The 21,062-nt window shown below is 38.7% G+C and overlaps 1 protein-coding gene across 2 annotated transcripts; it reads left to right on the top strand.

Annotated features, from left to right (window-relative positions):
- Positions 1 to 10,172: 10,172 nt before the first annotated feature.
- cidec (cell death inducing DFFA like effector c) lies at positions 10,173 to 19,456 on the top strand. 2 transcript variants are annotated; one of them, XM_074610560.1, is made up of 6 exons: positions 10,173 to 10,431; positions 14,525 to 14,593; positions 14,695 to 14,848; positions 16,017 to 16,166; positions 16,825 to 17,015; positions 19,012 to 19,456. In XM_074610560.1, exons 2-6 carry the CDS (start codon positions 14,541 to 14,543, stop codon positions 19,190 to 19,192), a joined length of 729 nt encoding a protein of 242 aa, XP_074466661.1. In that variant the 5' UTR covers positions 10,173 to 10,431; positions 14,525 to 14,540; the 3' UTR covers positions 19,193 to 19,456. The 2 variants fall into 2 exon arrangements, with proteins under 2 accessions (XP_074466661.1, XP_074466734.1); XM_074610633.1 differs by lacking the exon at positions 10,173 to 10,431 and adding an exon at positions 13,674 to 13,829.
- Positions 19,457 to 21,062: the final 1,606 nt, after the last annotated feature.

Here is a 21,062-nt window from a genome sequence, read left to right as displayed (position 1 = left end):
GCACAGTGTGGTTTGTCTCATTCATTATGTACAGTGACGTATTGCTCTTCTAAGTTTCAAGTGCACAATACATTTTATATAATAGATCTTCTTACACTTTTGTTTATAATATGGGTGTTGCAATATACATGATAACCATGATATTAAAAAAAAGAAAATAAATATTGATAGGTTAATAATACACATGATAATATCAAGTAAATAATCCAGCGCCTCTTAAATCATTTCCGTTTCTTTTCATTCTCGCTTTGTGTCTCTCCCCCAACGCCCCGCACACAAATTCATGTAATTAATTTACCAAAAAAGAGACGAAACGCACAATAAATAAAGTTAAAGATGATTTTGACTGATAGCTTTATTTTGGTTAGTGCTAAATTTAAGAGCAGCAAAACTAAAGTAATTCTTTAATAAATATTTAAGGTACAGTATGATAACCCTGTCTTGATTTTTATTTTTGTTTATTGCTTCTCACTGACCTCATGGTGCATAATCACTCATATTACACAACATAATGTCCTAAAAGTAGATTTGGAAATTAAGTAGAAAGGCTGTGAGGGAAATGTGCCTCGTCTTAGCGGCTCCTGCGCTTTAAAAGCACAGACACACATTTAGGGCTTCAACTAATGATTATTTTCATTATCGATTAATCTGCCGACTATTTTCTAGATTAATTGATTAATCAGTTGGTCTATAAAATGTCAGAAAATCCCAGTTTCTCAAAGTCCAAGGTGATATTTCTTGTTTTGTCAGTTCAAAACCCAAAGATATTCAGATTAATATGATATAAATCAGAGAAAAGATGGACATTCCCTTATTTTAGAGGCTGAAATCTGCATTTTCTGCCATTTTTGCATGAAAAATTACTTAAACGATGAATCGATTATCAAAATAGTTGGCAATTGTGTTTCTGTCCATTGACTAATTGTTGCAGCTCTACACACATTTTGAGGACACTTTGCCGAATCCACATTTGATTCTACAATTATTGCCAGGACTGAAATCCACACATCAAAGAATTTAAATGCCACTCTGTCTAGTAGTCTTCAGATTTCTAGAAAACAAGGACACTAGATAATATTGATGAGCACAGGTTATTTTTCTCCTAAAAGCACATTAGTCCTCCAATGTCCATGTGTTCTGACTTCTGATTGTTTGTCTGGTTAATCAGTGATCTGAGGTGCAATTTCAGGTCATGAGCAAATTCTATATCATCAACTTGTGATGTTGTCACTGTGAGTAATGTTCTCAACATTTGCTATTGTCCTTCTGTCTTCTTTTTTACTACCACCAATTGATATCATGATTAAATTGTTTGATTTGTTTTTCACATTTTTGCACAGGTTTATAAGCACACAAAACAAAAGGTAGACCTGCTCAGGGTCTGAGTTTTGCTCCATGAAAACCAAACTAGTAATGACCACGACCGACTCAACAACACAGAATTACAAAAACAAAACAAACGCACACACAGACAATGGGGAGAATCACATTTTCTCAAGTTTTATACTCTATAGAACCTCTTTAATCCATCTATCGTGAGTGGGGGGGGTGAAACATGTTTCCACTTTAAAAGGATGAGACATCGATCGAGCCAATAAAGTTTATTAAAGCCAGAACCCTTACTACTGCAACAGTATGGGATAGTTTGCTGCGAGCGCAGTGCCAAATATTGCTGTGAATGTGTTAGGATCAACGACCATGTTGCAGTTACCCTGCAGACTTTCAGATCCTTTAGTCCAATAGTCTCGTAGCCTGGAGCAGGATCATAACATATGCATTATGTTAGCGGGTGAGTGTTTACACCTGTTAAAGGCGTCACTAGCATTTGGGTACACCTTAGCTAATCTAGCATTGGTATAGTGGATTCTCTGCAGAGTCTTTAACTGTGGCAAGCCGTGCTTTGCACAAATCAAGGATGAATTTTGTTTGATTATTGATTTAGAATCAAGTCTTTCTTTCTAATTGAACCATATTGAAACTTCAGTGTGCAGAACAATCTGATTGACGTCACTGATCAATGTAACTGTGATGAGATGCTCTCTGATATATCCAGTTTATCGTATCCAGAGCCTACATCAGTAGGCCACTTGAATGATAAAGCAGGACCTGCCGTCATATACATGTTTGATCTTGAATCCTAGAGACGACATAATTTCTAGTCCTGCGTCATGCAGCATCTGTGACAATAATATTATTGGTAAACAACCCAGGACATCTGTGATTGCTGCTGGATGACATCTGTGTGACCCATGTTTGTTTATCGCAGGGAAATTGAGACGGCTAGTAATCCTGAAGACCCCCGAGGCCCCAACTATTGTAATCAGGCTGCACTTGTAATATTCATTAGCCAGATGAGGATAAGTCCCTTGATGGGCTGGACTGGAGGTGACTCAGGAAACGAGGTAGGCTTTGTCTCGTTGGTCTTCCTCCTGGGCCTGACAGCCTCTTCCTCCTTCTTCTCCAGAGGGCTTTCTCTAGGATTGTTCCCGTCTCACCTCCCAACACTCCCCTCCTCTCCTCCTTTCTTTAAATAGAAAGATACATTATGTTCCTTTAAGTATAGCTACAGTGCACAGTGTGCAGCATTGTGATTGCATGTTTCCATGTCCTACCAAACATTTCATGGCGCCACACAAGGAGACACGTGCACATACTGTAGCTGCGGTCATTACACAAAATCAGATCTGAGAAGTGGACAACATCAGTACAATGAAAAAAAGAGCTAATGCGGATTATTACATCTTCAATCATTTCAAAATTGGAACCCAAGGAGCAGATTTGCAGTTCCTTTCATTTTACTTAAATTATTATGAAACGCACAAATCCTATTACAAGACATGCAATCGCCTCCCTAAACTCTAATTGATGACACCACATTTAGCCGCTGTTACTCCCAACTCAATGCTTGTTTTAAGGGCTGGATATTTGTCTGTAGTTGCTGGACTAGTTAATGAGAAAATGTTCTATTTATTTACATGCTTTAATGTTCAAAAAATGCTTTACTTTTCTCAGCCCAGTCTGCTCTGATTGGTCAGCTGGCTCACTCTGCTGTGATTGGTCAACCGAACCAAACCCTTCGGATTCCGCTCCAGCTCTGCTGTAACTAGCTTTGTTTGAAGGCGTGCCAAACTAGTCGTTAGGCAAAGTGTGTTACTTGGTGACATCACCACGTTACGGAAGAAAAGGCAGGACTTCAAGCTAGGCGTTTCAGGCAGTTCAGGAAGCAGTGTTTCTGTGGGAGGGGGGTAACTCCCTTTATTACACGGCTTTGATGAATACTTGATTCTGATTGGTCAATCACAGCGTTCTATGGTCTGTTATTTCTTTATAACAGACCGTTGCTATGTATAACAGATCGCTGCTATGGCTGCACCTCTGATGTTGGATTCTGGAGGACCATTTTTGTGTAAAATTATTGATTTCTTAAATAAGTAGCTGTGTAGTAAGCGGGATAATGTACAGCCAGCGGGTCATTGTTGTGAAATAACAGTTCAGATAACTGCCTCTTCTATTAACAGACCTGTATTTAATAGTGGTGCAACGGTTCAACAAGCCCACGGTTCAGTTTGTACGTCATCGAACGGTTCGGTTTGTACGTCATCGAACGGTTCGGTTTTTACAGTTCCGTTTTGCATCCATAGTCTGCATGGATGAGTGACAACACAGGAACTAATAACACCTTGATAAGAAAGGGATTTGTTTTGTTGCAACGTGTTGATACTTGACTTTTGAACGGAGATGATGCGTTTCTGTTGTGCTTTGACTGCAGACTGGGGGCAACTATCGTATTCATTGAAGGCAAACTATTGTGATTACCATCATGTTATTTTTAGAAAGAGAAAGACGGCAATGAGTGTAGAGGAAATGAGATGAAATGAGGGGCGGGTGATGGGGTGAAGAGATATATAAAAGATAAACGGAGAGGGGAAGGGGCAGGGGCAGTGCAACGGCGAGGAACGACCAAGTCGTAGAGTAGCAGGCAGAAGTCCAGTTGAACATCCCACTGCGTGTCACACAGGTCGAGAAGAAGAAGAAGAAGAAGCTGGGAGACAGAAGATCCAGTATCTCAGGATATCTGAGGGTCAAAGACCAGAGAGCCTTGCTTTACAAGAGGAAGGAGACGTGCCTTTTTTGTCAAGTTACCAACATTTCAGTAAGTACTGACTGGGGTTATTATGACACCTGATCATTTTTACACAGATTTATCTGTTCATATGTCAGAACATATTGCATGAATTACTAGAAAGTTGGACAAAATACTGGATTATTTATAGAGGAGGTTCTCAATCTTCTTTCAACCAAGAACCCTTACAAGATTTTACACTTCTATAGTCTTAGTTATATGAAAATACAATGCAAGAGAAATATTTTAGAAATATATTAGACTCTATGCCCCCTCTTTTTTATTTTTCATCCTATTATTTTTTATTTATTTATTTTTTTATATATATATATATTTCCTAATCCTGATGTTTTCTTTTGTGTTGTTTGTTTCTAAGATCATTACTTAAAAGTTTGTTTATAGACTTTTGTATGAACTGTAAATTGCATATATGAAAACAATCTTGAAAAAAAAGACATATATTAGACATGTATTAGACATATTTGCAGATTCTAAGAGTTATAGATCTTTTAGATTATAACGTAATCTATGATCTTATAAGAAGAAGAAGAAAAAGACACTTTATTGATCCCCGAGGAGAAATTCATTTTTTACACATTACACACACAAACAGGACCTATACACATGCATTAATTAATTAATTAATTAATTAATTAATAAGATGTCAGAGCGAGGGGGCTGCCCATAGACATGCACCCCGAGCAGCTGGGGTTTGGTGCATTGCTCAACGGCACCTTGGCAGTGCCCAGGAGGTAAACTGGCACTTCTCCTGCTAACAGTCCACACTCCATATTTGGTCTATGTGGGGACTTAAACCGGCGACCCTCTGGTTCCCAAACCACGTCCCTACAGACTGAGCTACTGTATACTGTAGATCTGAACATTTCAAATATTATTTGTTGAACTATGAAGCCTTATGTAAAAAAAGAAAAAAAGATCATAATTTGAAATTTAATCTGAAAACTTTTCAGGGACCCCCTGGCGTGTCCAAGTGGTCAAAATAGTGCAGATTCTATAATTCTCTGCAGAAAACTATCACCAAAGTAGTGTTTCAACATGTTTTTTATGTCTTTTTTTTAAGCTGTATTTCAAATCTACCAGTTACTGCATATTGGATAGATCATTTATCTCCATTTGTGCATTGGCAGGGATTACTGAAATGTAAATCTTATGTGGATGTTCCTGGATATTACATTTACAGAATATTAGGAATTTCATTATTCTGTTGCGTTGCATCATACACATATTCTCATTTTAAAGTCTCCTGGGTTTCATCACTAGCCTTTCCAACTGGAGAGGGATTTGCATATGTAATCAGTAAAGAATGACAGAAGAAAATTGCTGATGCATGCCATCACCAAGGGAAGCCTTGCAGTATTGAGCCACTGGCTGACCTTTTCTTCTTCTCTCCCTGCAGACACAGAGAGTCCTGACCATGAGGAGTGTGCGTCGCGTGTGTTTCTGCCTGGCTCTGCTGCTGCCGTGGTGTGTCCAGAGCCAGATGAGGATCGCTCCCAGTCTTGCTAAACTTGATGAAGACACACAGAGGGATGTGCTGGCTGTCGACATCCTGAACCGCAGCGGCGTGTTGAACTCATTGCTCCGATCAGAACATCACACCGTGCTCCGGCGAGAACGAGCCCCGCGCCCGGCCTCCCTGGTGCCAAAGAGAGCCCAGCAGGGGTCCCGCTTCGCCCTGTCCCTCGATGTCCCCACCAGCATCCTCAGTGTCCTCATAGACCTGGCCAAGAACCAGGACATGAGAACCAAGGCAGCAGCCAATGCAGAACTGATGGCACGAATAGGCAAGAGGAAATAAGAAGCGGGGCCCCTGGGAGCCGTCAGGGGCTCGATGGACAAACAAAATCTCACCTCACAGAGGAGTTCTTACATTGTGGCACAGACACCTGGTTAGAAACAATGTTAGTTCAGGTGAAAACAGTCATTACGGTCAGTTTAGAGCTTAGATCTGCTTTACTTTTATACTTGTATTAAAGCTAGGGTTGGTAATCTTCAGAAACCAGCAACAGTATGCTAGATTTTAAAAAAATTATTCAACAGCAAAACTGAGCCCAGTGTTGCCAACTGTTTTCCAATGAAAGTAGCTAGCAGCACTAGCTACAGAAATCCCTAAATCTAGCGAGAAAGACTGTTTCTCCCTCCAAAGCCCCCCAAATTATCAGAGAGGTGAAGTCTCGCCCCTTCCAGTGTCCCTCATGGGACCTTATTTTGGAAAAAATATGAACAATAGTCAACGGCCAGAGACAAAATAATTTTTTGAGACGTTTGAATTGCGCCACAAATCATACATATCATGTTTGTCAATTTAAAACATAATTTTGCAAGTTAAGAAAGTCACAATTTGTCTAAGTATCATTTAGTTTTGTGTGAAACCGCTGAGTGAACTACATCCTTCATCTCGCACAATATACGTCACCAACACTAGCTAGCTAGCTAACTTAGCTGATGTTCTACGCACAAATGAAATGTTATCTACCTGATGTGTTTTATCCAGAAACTCCTGAGTCGAAAGAACAAGTCAGACCCGTTGCTGGTGTGAGTTCATCCCCTGTAGGAAACACACAGGCATTGTAGCTTCAGAGAGAGAGACTTACGTGACTTTTGGGTGAGCGTCTTTCAATGTATTCTCGTACAACAGTTTGTATGATATCTTACCAAAAGGTTATGTCCAGCAATGTAAATTTACGCTCATTACATGCATACAATCTTTTCAAAATAAACTTCCGTCTTCACAGGAAACAACTTCCTTAGGTTTAGACAAGACAACCACTTAGTTAGGTTTAGGAAAAGATCGTGGTTTGGCTTGAGATAACTCCGAAAGTGGCACACTGGCAACACTGACTTCTAGTTCCACACGGGTCAGGAACGTCGGTCTCCTTGGCAAAAGTTAGGTATTTTTTGACCCACCCATCCACCCCGACCTCCTCCCTACGTGGCATTCGCTACTATTTATATTTCCTGGTTCATGATTGCGTTAATTGCACACAAATTGATTTTGTGGGATATACACAAATTACAGTGCCTTACTTTTCGTAGGTATAGCTATGAACACTGTAGCCTGAGTCTTTCTAATTACGTATTTTCATAGTCTCACTTTTACAACAAACTGCGACTTCCTTGACTTGCAAAATTATCTTTTAAATGGACGAACATCATATGTGTGATTCGTGACGCAATTCAAACGGGATCAAAAAATTATTTGTCACTTGCCGTTGACTACCGCTCATATTTTTTCCAAAATATGGTCCCAAAGTGGTCTACCGGAGGGGAGGGACTTCGCATATCTATTATCTCTATTATTATAAACATGGCTATTGTTAGTACTCACAGCTGTCAAGCTAGCAGCTTGTGGAAGAGTGACGTGCAATGATTGCACGAGCAGAGTGCGCGCAGGTAGACAGGCGTAGTAACAGTCATAATAAGCCCGTCCAATCAATATATTCGGCCCGATTGAAATGATTGGACGGTCTTATTACAGTCCTGCGACAGCCGCTGATACCAGAGAGCATTTGATTTATTGATTGCTGTTGGGATGTAATGAGGATTTCAACAAATATAATAAGAATGTTTTTGAAGAAAATTACCAACCCTAGCTTTAAATGATTATCGTTCTACATCCAAACCACTCCATAGACTGACTCTTACACAGAAGTGAATAGAAAGAATGATGTAAAACATAAACACTGCAAACAACGTCAAACAAAGCAAGATAAAGCTGGTCTTTTGTCTCAAAGATTATTCACCCGTGGGGTCAGAAAACTGTGATCAGCTTCTGAAATCTGTCTCTTGTGTTTGCATGTGTCATCTTGAATTCAAAGAAAAGGTTGTTCAATTAAATCCAATATGATAATCATATTTCTTTCTCAAGTCTAATTCATTTCACTCTGCATTGACATCAAGCATGCTTAGTATAATTACAAGCATCAGCAACCCATAAAGCACAAATGAATGGGTCTGAGGCGGATGAGCCTGCGTCAGCCACAGCGGGGTCTGATGTGTGATAACAGGACAAAGACACGGGCAGGATATTGACCTCTGGGAGAAGAACAGGCCCTTTCTATAGACCTTTGTTCACTGATACTTGATAGATTTGGCAAACAAGTCGCAGCTATTTTAAGTCTGACGCATTATCTGCTCTACATTACACTAATATCTGTGGCGTGATTCATCTGTGCTCCTGCAGTGAGCATGAAATGGGAAGCAGCAGAGTGAAATAAACGACTCATCTGATTCACATTTGAGTTTGTTCTTTTTTTACGCCGGTCATGACCTTGAATTATTTCTTGTATCACTTCAAGCTGTGGCAGTTAAAGCCAACACAAATGCAGATGCAGCTAGTAAAGTCACTTACTACTGGGCGTCACAGAAACCCTCTAACCCTCGCAAATATACAAATTATCCAGCAATTATTCCGTCTTTTGATTGTTGCCCCAGCTGCAAGGAGCACAGTTATGTTGCCGTTACAATATTGTAATCATAATCTATAAGAAAGCCTAAAAGGTTTTCCCAGGCTTCTTCTGCAGATGTTATCACAGGCAATAAACCATTTCTAGAAATTGTGCTGTTTATTAAAAACAGCGTTTTGTTTCCCACACTACCGCCATGTAATCCGGTGAAGTGTAGAAATGTGCATGAATGAAACTCCACTCATCATCATGAGGCAGTTATCACAATAAACATTTAACTGGGGGCTACTGTGTTTTTATGTAATGACTGCACCACAATCTTAATTTAGCCGTTTCAGTTTGGGTTAAAAGTTGTTTCACACAGATTACCCTCGACAAGTGTATTTCTGCTACAGCTGCTAATATTACAGGAAATAAACTTGGAGCCAAGCTGTTTCTACTGCACTGGTCTATTTTGAGATATTTTGCTTCCATAACATGTTTTCTTTCAGATTAGTGAAAAAAAAAACATCCAAAATACACATTTAGGTGTTTATTTTACTTCACTTTGTCCTATTTGCTTCTCTAGATTTCTCCTAACTTCACCAAAAGTTAACATTAGATAATGCCTTATTTGCATATTTAAACATAACATTTCAGAAAACTTGTAATACAAAAAATAATGGCATTAATGTAAGTAATCAACTGAGGAAGTTTCATGGTGATAGCTCGGCTATTAGTTAAATGAATTACCTGTAGTGTCTTGCAAAATGTATTGTATTTTACAATCCATATATTTAAAGGCCTTCAAATCTGAGCCAGAAATCTCCACTTCAGCAGACAAACATTCCAGTTTCATTCCTAGTTTCTATATTCTTAAGGTTTTTACAGAGGAGTTTGTTTATATATCATCCATAGCCTGATTTATAGCATTTTATTCCTAAAAACAGGCAAGGGTCGCAAAGAGATAATAAGCGATAATATTACGAGAAAAAAGTCATAACTTTACGAGAAAAAAAAAGCCATAATATTTCAAGAATAAAGTCATAACTTTACGAGAAAAAAAGTCATAACATAACGAGAATAAAGTCATAACTTTACGAGAATTTTTTTTTTAATATTACGAGAGGAAAGTCATAACTTTACGAGAAAAAAAGTTGTAATATTACGAGAATAAAGTCATAACTTTACGAGATTTTTTTTTTAATATTACGAGAATAAAGTCATAACTTTACGAGAAAAAAAGAAAATAACTCAGAAAGTTACTACTTTATAATATCGACTTTATTCTCATAATACTACGACTTTTTTCTCGTAAACGTATGACTTTATTTTCATAATATTACAACTTTTTTCTCATGAACTTTTGACTTTTTTCTCGTTATATTATGACTTTATTCTCGAAATCTCAGATTTATTTTTTTTCCCTCAATGTGGCCCTAATACTCTGTCCTACCAAAGACCTACAACAGTGATTGATAAAAATGAAAAATGTAAACAATAAACAGTTATTCATTTCCATTTTTAAAAATCCACAGGGAGCCACTCGAGAGGAGTTGCTGACCGGTCTAGGTAAAGGTAAAACACGAATTGTGAACTCTCGTGAGATTATTAAAGTTAGATCATCTTTTCACTGCAAGTCTCGCGATAGTTCTACACGTTTTAGTGTTATCAGTTTAACGTTCCAGCAGTTTGGTGAAAGACGACTCCTCACATCGTCAAATATATTCATTATTCCAACTTCTTAACTGGACAGCCAACTGTTTAAATGTTTGTGAGTTAGCATTCAGACAGACGGAAGAGAAAGAAGCCAAAAAAGCGCAGACTGTAGTCGTTAATCAGTCTAATCCAGGTGTTGCTAATTAGTGCTGAGGCTGTGACGCACCTTGGAGAAAAGTTCAAGTAAGTCTGAATATTTTACTGTTGCTCCACTTTTTTGTCACTTTGTCTTTTACAAAACATTTCACAAAACAAAATATGATGAAAGCTAAATTAAAATTAAATTCTATCTATATAAAAATAAATTTAATCGAATTTTAATTTAGCTTTCATCATATTTTGTTCTGTGAAATATTAAACCAGGTGTTGCACACCTTTCATAGAAACCAATGCATTTCTAGTGATCATTATGGTGGTATTGCTATTCTCTCTGTATTGAGACAAAGGTGACCAGTTTCTCCTGTTTTCTCTGTATCAAACCTCCCTCTTAGTGGCTGTAAAAGTCTATTATTTCCTACCTCAGTCTGTCCATATTGTGAGTACAGGATGTCTTGTTCTTTCTGAATGCTGAACATATGTTTTCTTAGAAAACAAAAAGCTGATTTTCTCCAGTTCCTTCATTTCAATTTCATTTCAAAATTTATTTCGAACATGTAGAATACAAAAAATAAAATAAAAAAGAAAGAAAGAAAAAGAATGATCATACCAACAAGTGGACAGTCATAAAGAAGTAGTATTTACATACAATGAAAAGCATAAGAAAAATAAATTGTCAACACTTGATGCCTTCATTTACAAATTCAAAAAGGAGTGAGAAGAAGTACAAACTTATTTAATCCTACCCTTTCTCCATAAGTCAATTATTAATTATTAACCAGCTTCCTTATTGAGCCATATATAAATATATACTCTAATTAAATCTTCCTAAATTTGTCTAACTAAAATTATTATTATTTATAATTATTCTAACTATAATTATTACCTTTAATCTGTGTCATACAGAAATATAAATTAATTACTGATATATTATCCTTATCAAAATATAATATATATAATTCATTATTTTTTTTCTACCTCAGTCTGTCCATATTGTGAGTACAGGATGTCTTGTTCTTTCTGAATGCTGAACATATGTTTTCTTAGAAAACAAAAAGCTGATTTTCTCCAGTTCCTTCATTTCAATTTCATTTCAAAATTTATTTCGCACATGTAGAATACAAAAAATAAAAGAAAAAAGAAAGAAAAAGAATGATCATACCAACAAGTGGTCATAAAGAAGTAGTATTTACATACAATGAAAAGCATAAGAAAAATAAATTGTCAACACTTGATGCCTTCATTTACAAATTCAAAAAGGAGTGAGAAGAAGTATAAACTTATTTAATCCTACCCTTTCTCCATAAGTCAATTATTAATTATTAACCAGCTTCCTTATTGAGCCATATATGTACTCAAATTAAATCTTCCTAAATTTGTCTAACTATAATTATTATTATTTATAATTATTCTAACTATAATTATTACCTTTAATCTGTGTCATACAGAAATATAAATTAATTACTGATATATTATCCTTATCAAAATATAATATATATAATTCATTATTTTTTTCTACCTCAGTCTGTCCATATTGTGAGTACAGGATGTCTTGTTCTTTCTGAAAGCTGAACATATGTTTTCTTAAAAAACAAGAAGCTGATTTTCTTTAGTTCCCTGAGTTGGTTGTATGAACTGTTACTCAAACAAAGCCCCAATCCCCTATTTGTTATTTTAGTTAGTGTGACAATAAACATGAATAGAGGATTATAGCCTGCCCAGAAGGCAAACAACATGCTTAATGCATAATGTCAGGACTGAGTGTGTAGTTCTCCATATGTGTGCAGCTTTTCCTCCTATTTCCTCCATTTTCGTTCCTAATGCCACAGCTGGTCAGGAGGCTGCTGAGTATGAACTTGTAGACTCACAGAGTGAAATATATCCACTTGAAATGGCATATGAATTGTGTGAGAGAACAGCAATGTGTATCCTTTCATCTGTACTAAAGTTGATTTAAGATGAGGTATTCCTTTATTAGTCCCACAGTGGGGAGATGTGCAGTGTACAGCAGCAAAGGGGATAGTGCAAAAAACAAGAAGCATCATCTAATACAGTAAAAGAAAAGAGCTAAACAAAGTGTAACAAAATATGAACCATTTAAATAGAAAGAAGTATAAAAACAGGAGCAGTATATACAGTATTGACAATAAACAGGCTATTCAAAAATTGCACAAGTGGAAAATGATATTGCACAGTGAGAATGAAATGAAATTCCACCTGAAAATATTGCATATTATTTAAGTGGACCAGTACTTTGGTGTATCTCTTTTAATGTCACAGCAGTTGTTTCAGTGAGCCGGGTCACTTCGGACACACTTTTTTCCCTCTTACATTTTACTTTTTAAACCATTTGAGGAACAAGGAAGGAGAGACACACTATTATAGTAGCTATGGGTAGCTTGTGTAACATGATGTGATAACATTAAGAGGTGTGGTCACTCATTGTCTCCATAAGGTGACACACCAGTTTGTGAGATAGCATGTGGTGAACATTGACCTGTGACCTAATTTGGGAAGTTTTCCAGATTTGTGCTTAACAGCAATTACACTACTGTCCATTACACGATCTCTGACAGAGACAAAGGGTAAGGTACCATTGTTACCAGAGTTGTCTCAGACGTTGTAGGAAATAAACTGGGACTCGTTTGGAATAGTTTTCCCTTTTGAAATAATGGGAATTTAAAATGCGTACAATACCCAAATACCTGTATTATAGTAGAAAATTCAACTAGAACATGGCAGCAGTCACCTGTTTGTTGTCCGTGTGTGTTAATTTCATTCTAGCTTGACATCAAGAAAGTGTTTGAAATCAGATTTATTTTGAAAATGTGCTGGAAATGAACATTTTGACCACAAGTGACAAATCTGCTGTCTTCAGGAACCTTAAAACAAATGTTATTTACAAGACTTCTGGTTGTCTTATCACAAATCTTTGTATTGTCTTTGTCCAAATTACACAAATCATATGTTCTCATTTAACCCAAACTGCGATTCAGACACGCAGATAGACGTTTTCTGCCCCCACTTCAATACAGTGGAGTTAAATATAATTCACTTTGTGCTGCTCAAAGCATTGAAACATTACATTTTAATGTCTTTAAAATCTTTCCATTAACAATGTCCAGGTTAATCTGGCTAAAGTCCACAGACCACACAGTCAGTGTGTTTTAATGGGGACTATTTCTTCACAGTAGAAAGTAGTTCCAATGAAAACTGTTCACAGAGGCCCTTTAAGGATGCTCAGCTGATGTAATCACGTCTCTGTATATAACAAACTGGAGGGAGGGTCAGTGGGAGTGTTCGTGGAGAATTACTCAATATAGTTTGCAACAAGCTCAACAGTCAGTCGGCACAAAGTTCAGTGACAAAGTGGTGCGAGAAACAGCAACAAGAGAAGAGAGTACATGTTATCAGTGAGGTTTAGTGGAGGTCGGAGCAGCACTTGAGGATCACAACGACCACTGTAAGGATTATATTCAAACACGGTGAGGACAACAGCTTTTCACCTCTGTATGAAAATAAGAATATATGTGTTGTCGATTTCTGTGTCTTTATATCGGGACTTTGTTGTGAAATGGGTTTGTTTACAGATTAGAGTAGAGCTGTTAATCGATCTATTAAATTAATCATCAACTATTTTGATAATCGATCAATCGGTTTGAGTACATTTTTAAAGAAAAAAAGGCTAAATTCTCTGATTCTAGCTTCTTAAATGTGAATATTTTCTGATTTATTTACTCCTCTATGACAGTAAACTGAATATCTTTGAGTTGTGGACAAAACAAGCCATTTGAGGACGTCTTCTTGGGCTTTGAGAAACACCGATTGACATTTCACCATTTTCTGATATTTTATAAACTAAACAACTTATCGATTAATCGAGAAAATAAACAACATTGAACCAGATAGATCGACAAAGAAAATAATCGTTAGTTGCGGGCCTAGATTATAGATAATTATAGATGTATACATAGAGGCCTGGACACGGGGGCATGCAGTACCAGAACTTAATTTAGATCATTGGCCTTAATTTATCGTTGGAATATAAAATGTGTTAACTTTCAAGCTGCAATAGTCACTAAAAGCTGCTACTTGCTTCTTCTTAGTAATGTTATCCTGCTACTGGTGATATGTGGCCTTGCAGGTCTAATTGCTAAACTGATGCTACCTCCAAATGCAGGTCGAGGTGCTCTCAGATGGATTACGCCATGAAGTCCCTCACCCTTCTGACTCCGTCTTCCCTCTCCAAGTAAGAGCACTTCTCCGTGGGTTGGATGTGATCGTCAACAATCACCAGTTAGTAGTTGATAAGAAGGTTGAAGTTTAATTATGTCTTCTATCTTTTCTCAGGTGTGTGACTGCCAGCGTCTCGGCCAGCGCTTCCATGACCCAGCAGCTCCTGTCGGGTCGAGCTCCTCGGCCGAAGCCCTTCAGGGTCACGAATGCCGACCGCAGTGTGAAGAAGGGCATCATGGCCGACACGCTAGAAGACCTGCTGAACAAGGTGAGGAGAGGGTGTGAGGTGTTGAAAGGGCTGACGAGGAACTGTGATGTAGCTGAGTGGGGATGATGATCACACGGTGACTCAAACAGTTGAAATCATAAAGACGTGGCGTGGAACATGGATGATTAAAGTTACTGCTGACAGACTGGCCTGTGACTCACTTATTGCTTCACCGTCTGTGAGGCTCATGTTGGTGAAAGTTCACGAGACATTGGAGGTGTACACTTGAGGCCTTTCTCATTTCCCAGTTTGTACATCCTCGATTCCTTTCCTCGCCTCTTCTCCTTGGGTCTCAGTCCCTCCCGCATTAACAAAAATTAGACTTTAAAAAAAACAAAAAACTTAATTTTTAATCTGTTAACAATTTAATAAACAATTAAACTGATACATGGGTAAATGGATATAAAGGAAATGAAGGGATAAACAAAAACAAACATAAAATAAAGTAACATATAACATGCCAGGTGTCAATATGAATAAATAAATAACTAATAACTTGAGTAAAAACATTAAATTGGGAGCACAGTCTCACTGTTTTACTAGCCTTTTATGTTTTCTGCTGAAGTTATTGTCTTAATATATAGCTCCGTTTCTTTCTTGAAAATATTAAAGTGAGGTTTTACTTTTGCAAATTTACAGTTATGAATAACATCAGAACTGCATCCATAGCAACAGTCTGTTATATAGAAATAACAGACCGTAGTATTCAACAAAGCCATGTAATAAATAAGATTGAGTGATATATACAGTATATAGGCCTATTATATATATTTATATATAACACACTCCTATTTCTATGACAACAAGAAATACAGCAAATTCGTGCAGAATACAAGAGAATGTTCTTATTGATATAATAAATTGCCTTTAGTAGCCGTTTGCACTTGTAAACATCATATCATGATTATAGCAGTTGAATTGTGTGTAGCCTACATTCAGTGATATAGCTCCTCCGGCAAGCCTCCTCGCTCCTCGAGATGCATTTTAAAATTTCGATGTCCTTCAAGATGGAGCGCTGAGATTGATTTCTGGGTCCCAAGCTGGAGGAGCGAGGAGGCACAAAATCGAGAAATGAGAAGAGCCCTTGATATCTGGCTGTAATAATGCTCTATCTCTGTATAAAGGGCCATATCTGAAATGTTCCCTTCTGTGCCTGCTCTTCTCTCAGGTCAGCGACTCGTTGAGTGTATCGTGTGCCGGCGTCCTGGTGCTGGATGAAGACGGCACAGGGGTCGACACAGAGGAGTTCTTCCAGACGCTGCCTGAAAACGCTGTCCTCATGGTCCTGGAGGAGGGCCACAAGTGGACCCCACATCTGGTATGATATAGTGTTTGATCCTATTCACATCCGCCACTAGGTGGCACTGTTGATCAGCTGCGCAGTGTGATGCTCAACATATTGATTGACTCCTTTTAGTCAGCGTTTGTTATGCCAGTGATTCTTTGATGTAGTGACTGAAGCCATGAATATGGATGATAGAGGGTCTGTAGACTGAAGAATAATCCATTTGATTTTTTTCAGTGAAATTTAATCAGTAAATATTGTATCCTTGAAACTGAATAGGGGAGCAATAAGCCAGTTATTGTGCAAAGGCAGAACACCAGAGATTAGTTTTTTCCTTCATAATATTTAGAGAAGAATCAAAGGCTGGGGCTGAATATTAATCAGACCCTGAGGTATCAACCAGTGTGAATGGTGTTTCTCCCAAAAGCAATTAATTTCCATAGAAATTGATGCATGCAGTGATTTGCATCCCACCCTCTACATGTTTACTGTGGTGACCTCACATTGACCTGGCTTCATTGTCATTTGCCGTCCCCGTCATCATTGGCAGGAGCTGCTTCAGTCTGTGATCCAGCTGTCTGCTGGTGGAGCTGGGTGTCATTTGTCCCAGTTTGCTGGCCACAATCACACCAACGCAATGTGTCCGTACCCTTTTGACCCGACTCATGTTTCCGTTCCTGTCGCCTCACAGAGCAGCCCCTCCAGAGATCAGCTCAGTGAGTGCAGGTCACAGCACAGGACAGATGTGGCCAAGGTGACCTTTGACCTCTACAAAACCAACCCCAAGGATTTCATCGGCTGCCTGAACGTGAAAGCGACCCTCTACGGTGCTTATTCTGTGTCCTATGACCTGCGCTGTTACGCTGCCAAAAACATTCTGAAGTGAGTGAAAGAGCCTGTCAAATATCTGAAACCTCCTCTCATTATTATGCTGTTTTGTTGAACTGTTATGGAACTAAAGGGGAACAGTGTGTAACATTTTGGGGGCAGAAATGGAATATAATATTCATACCAATGCTTTCATTAGTGTATAATCACCTGAAACTAAGAATTGTATTTTCTTTGGCTTATAATGAGCCCTTCATATCTACAAAGGGAGCGGGTCCTCTTCACAGAGTCTGCCATGTTGCTCCACCATGTTTCTACTAGGGCTGTCAATCGCGATTGTCCATAGTTTTTTAGTGATTAATCGCGAATTAATCACACTTTTTTATCTGCTCAAAATGTACCTTAAAGGGACATTTATCAAGTATTTGATACTCTTATCAACATTTGAGTGCATATGTATATATTTATTACTGGAAATCAATTAACAACACAAAACAATGACACATATTGTCCAGAAACCCTCACAGGTACTGCATTTAGCATAAAACAGTATGCTCAAATCATAACATGGCAAACTGCAGCCCAACAGGCAACAACAGCTGTCAGTGTGTCAGTGTGCTGACTTGACTATAACTTGCCCCAAACTGCATGTGATTATCATAAAGTGGGCATGTCTGTAAAGGGGAGACTCGTGGGTACCCATAGAACCCATTTTCATTCACATATCTTGAGGTCAAAGGTCAAGGGACCCCTTTGAAAATGGCCATGCCAGTTTTTCATCGCCAAAATTTAGCCTAAGTTTGGAGCATTATTTAGCTAGAAGCTAGTATGACATGGTTGGTACCAATGGATTCTTTAGGTTTTCTAGTTTGATATGATGCCAGTATCTTCACTCTAGCTTTAAAACTGAGTACTGACTACAACCAAGAAATCGCAAGTTGAGCTAGAGAAATTAGTGGTGTTAAAACAAATTTGCGTTATTATTGCGTTAACTTTGAAAGCCCTAGTTTCTACGGTAGCCCAGAATGGACAAACCAAACACTGGCTCTAGAGAGAACCTTTTACGTTACCTGAAGGCCACCATAATTCTCCAACATGCTTGTGAAACTGCGGTAACGTGAGCCACAGAGTGCAAAACCGTGGTACCACCAGCCGTCGTCTGACTTCTGTTGCTCCTAAAGTAGTGTTATTTTGGTAAGGATGGCCTCTGAGCGAGGCGAGCGGCGTTACCACGGTTTTGCACCCGGTGGCTCACGTTACTGCAATCTCGGAAAAGGAGGAGTCAGCGGCGGGGTACTGCAATCTGCAACCACACCACTAGATGCTGCCAAATCCTACACACTGTACCTTTTTAATGATTCTGTGTTCTTTATGTCAAAGCATTTCCCTGGTGACTTTACTGAAGCACTATTCTGATTCCTAGTAATAGTTTAATTCGGTTAAAGATGAAAATGTATGCATTTTAATGAGTTTTTAATCCATAAAATACCAGCAGATCATCACCTTTGCAATCCAACCACCACTCACTAACAATGAATTTGATTTCCTGATTCATTTTTCTACTCTATCAGCTGCTTTTCTAACATATTAACACCAGTTACAGTATTCTGTGCACAACCCCTAACATGTAGTGCCTAAATTCATATTTTAATGTGTATACCTGTGTGGGTGGAAGAGTTACAATGATCAGATTGCAAAAGAACAAAGGCTAGATTTTACCGAGATTAATTCTGGAAGGAGTTATGTCATCGCTGCTGAGATCTGCTGGTTTTCAGCTTTGGCACGGAGCTCCAGTCAGAGAGGATTACATTTCGCGGAGTTGTCAGATATGGGGCTTTTGTGCTCACATTGCAGTATAAGAGGTTTGTTTCTTTCCGTAGATGTCCGTTTTATGATGCGATTCACTTGATGTGATGTCTCCAGTTGTGTATATTTCCTGTTAAGTAATTTTCTTGTCAGCTTGTGTGGCCTGTCATGCTTGTCTATTTCATTTCCCATTAGAATTACTGAAGGCATGAGCTCATTTTGTATCTGTGTGCTGTGCTTCCAGGGAGGCTCTCCGATGGACCATCTTCTCCATGCAGGCCACAGGCCACATCCTGCTGGGCTCCTCCTGCTACATCGAGCAGCTGCTGGAGGAAGAGGAGCGAGCAGAGAAGAGCCTGGCGCTGCCTCAGGAGAGCAGGATCAGGCAGCTGCAGAGCATGCTGCTGGGAAAGATATCCCACTGATGATGGACTAGAGCCCACCATGGTGGAGCAAACACATTGTCCACTCTTAGATGTATATGGTCACAGATGAAACCGGTGCTTCCTGTGCAGTTTGCGGACATTTCAACAGTCTCACAGTCACTTTCTTGCTCTGTTACATTTTTTTTTTTGCCCCACATGTATGTAGAAGCTGATACCACAAGTTATTCCTCAGAAAGCACTTTTACTCACTATTGTATCTTTTACCTACAGAGATGAATAAATAAAACTAACACTTTTTTTTTATTCCCCCGTTCCTTAAAGTCCACATACAGTAGGTCTACAAGAGGGCTTAGATGTGCGAAGTGAAGCCCATTAAGCTGGCTTTGTGTGTATGTGGTTCCTGGTCAAAGTCAGTGTAATTGGCAACAGGTCCAGCTGTCTCTCCCACGCTTCCCTAATTGTCCCCTGGCCTGCACTGTCCTGTCAGCTGCAGCCTGCCTCTGCCTTCAGAAAATCAGAGGAAGAGAACGAAGGAAGAGCAAGCAGCTGCAGGGGGCGAGGGGCCGCAAAGCAAACCATTATACTGAGAGAGAAGAGAGATGATGGCTTCAGCTGGCGGCAGGAGTGCCACTTCTGCCATCTTGTCGTGAAAGGTGGCAGCAAAAATCTGAGGACAGAGTTTTGAACCAAATTGGCTGTCTGATATAGCTTGAAGAAGATAAATGTGTGAGGTATATATTCAGTAAGTCAGGAGTCGGAGTATGACTGTGGTCCACTCCCCCTGGTTTCTTCTCTTTTTGTCTCCATTTTCTGTCTACAGAAAATATTATGACCAGAAAGAATAGAAACATGGACAGAGTTGGTCATTTCTGATTAAACGTTTACATTAAATACAATATATACACCACATAATATCAGTTGGTTTATTGTTTGCTAATGTATTGATGGATACGGATGTCATGGTTCAAAGATATTTTTTTATTGGGTCAGAAATCTACCTGTCCAAAGTACATTTTTCCTTGCCCCTATACAAATTGTTTTATATATTAGCGGTTATCAAATGACAACAATAAAGACTAAAGTTAATTGTCAGATTTAATCTTTATTTAAGTAAATTAATCTGGAGTTTTGCCCACATCTTCTAACACCACCCAATTAAACTCCTGTTTCCAGGATAATTGAAATGCTCGCTTGCGCTTCAGCTCATAAACTTCGTCCGGACCGCCACCATTTTCTTGCGAGTGCCCGATCGGTACCGCACATGTGCAACTCTCAACAGAGATGAGTCGGAAGCGAGACGTCTCACTCCTTACAGCTACTTCCATCATCTAGTCTGATCAGGCAAGTGAGTTGCTAGATTTACTAGCCTAATGTGGCATTTTACTTGTGGGCAGTCCTTGTTGTTGAGCCCTGGATGTTGTTTAAATGCATGCATTAAATTGCATATCTCATGAATAGCACAACAGTAGTTGCATACAATGCAAACACGACATAAAAGTGAACACTGGTCATGTGCCATCGTTTGCTCTGAAATGAGAAATAAGGGGCATTCTGTATGTACGTATTTTCACAGTCTAATACTTCAACGGTTTTACAACAAACTCTGATTGCAATTATGTTTTAAATTGAAGTGTGATTCATGGCGAATTAAACGGGATCAAAAAAATATTTGTCTCGCCGTTGACTACTGTTCATATTTTTTCCAAATTAAGGTCCACCGGAAGGGGCGGGACTTAACCTCTATTCAAAGGGGGTAAGATGTCATGATTGACAGCTGATATGAGTGAAATCTCAAGGAGCAGGAGGCTCTGGAACTTTAACTTTCCATTAAGGTCATGAGTCTGTTTAATAGAACATGTGTCAGTTTGATTATAAATGTAGTTATAGAGATATTATGGATAGTTGTGTC

This window comes from Sebastes fasciatus, chromosome 1 (genome assembly GCF_043250625.1).
Source record: "Sebastes fasciatus isolate fSebFas1 chromosome 1, fSebFas1.pri, whole genome shotgun sequence".
NCBI lineage: Eukaryota > Metazoa > Chordata > Actinopteri > Perciformes > Sebastidae > Sebastes > Sebastes fasciatus.
Note: the sequence above shows the minus strand (reverse complement) of the source record. Positions and strands in the feature narration are given on the sequence as shown.

What these genes read in the sequence shown, in the direction of transcription:
- cidec (XM_074610560.1), top strand. Translation starts at nt 14,541, where the DNA reads ATGGATTACGCCATGAAGTCCCTCACCCTTCTGACTCCGTCTTCCCTC. An exon ending in ACTCCGTCTTCCCTCTCCAA is followed by an intron (nt 14,594 to 14,694) that starts GTAAGAGCACTT and finishes ATCTTTTCTCAG; the next exon opens with GTGTGTGACTGCCAGCGTCT. An exon ending in TAGAAGACCTGCTGAACAAG is followed by an intron (nt 14,849 to 16,016) that starts GTGAGGAGAGGG and finishes CTCTTCTCTCAG; the next exon opens with GTCAGCGACTCGTTGAGTGT.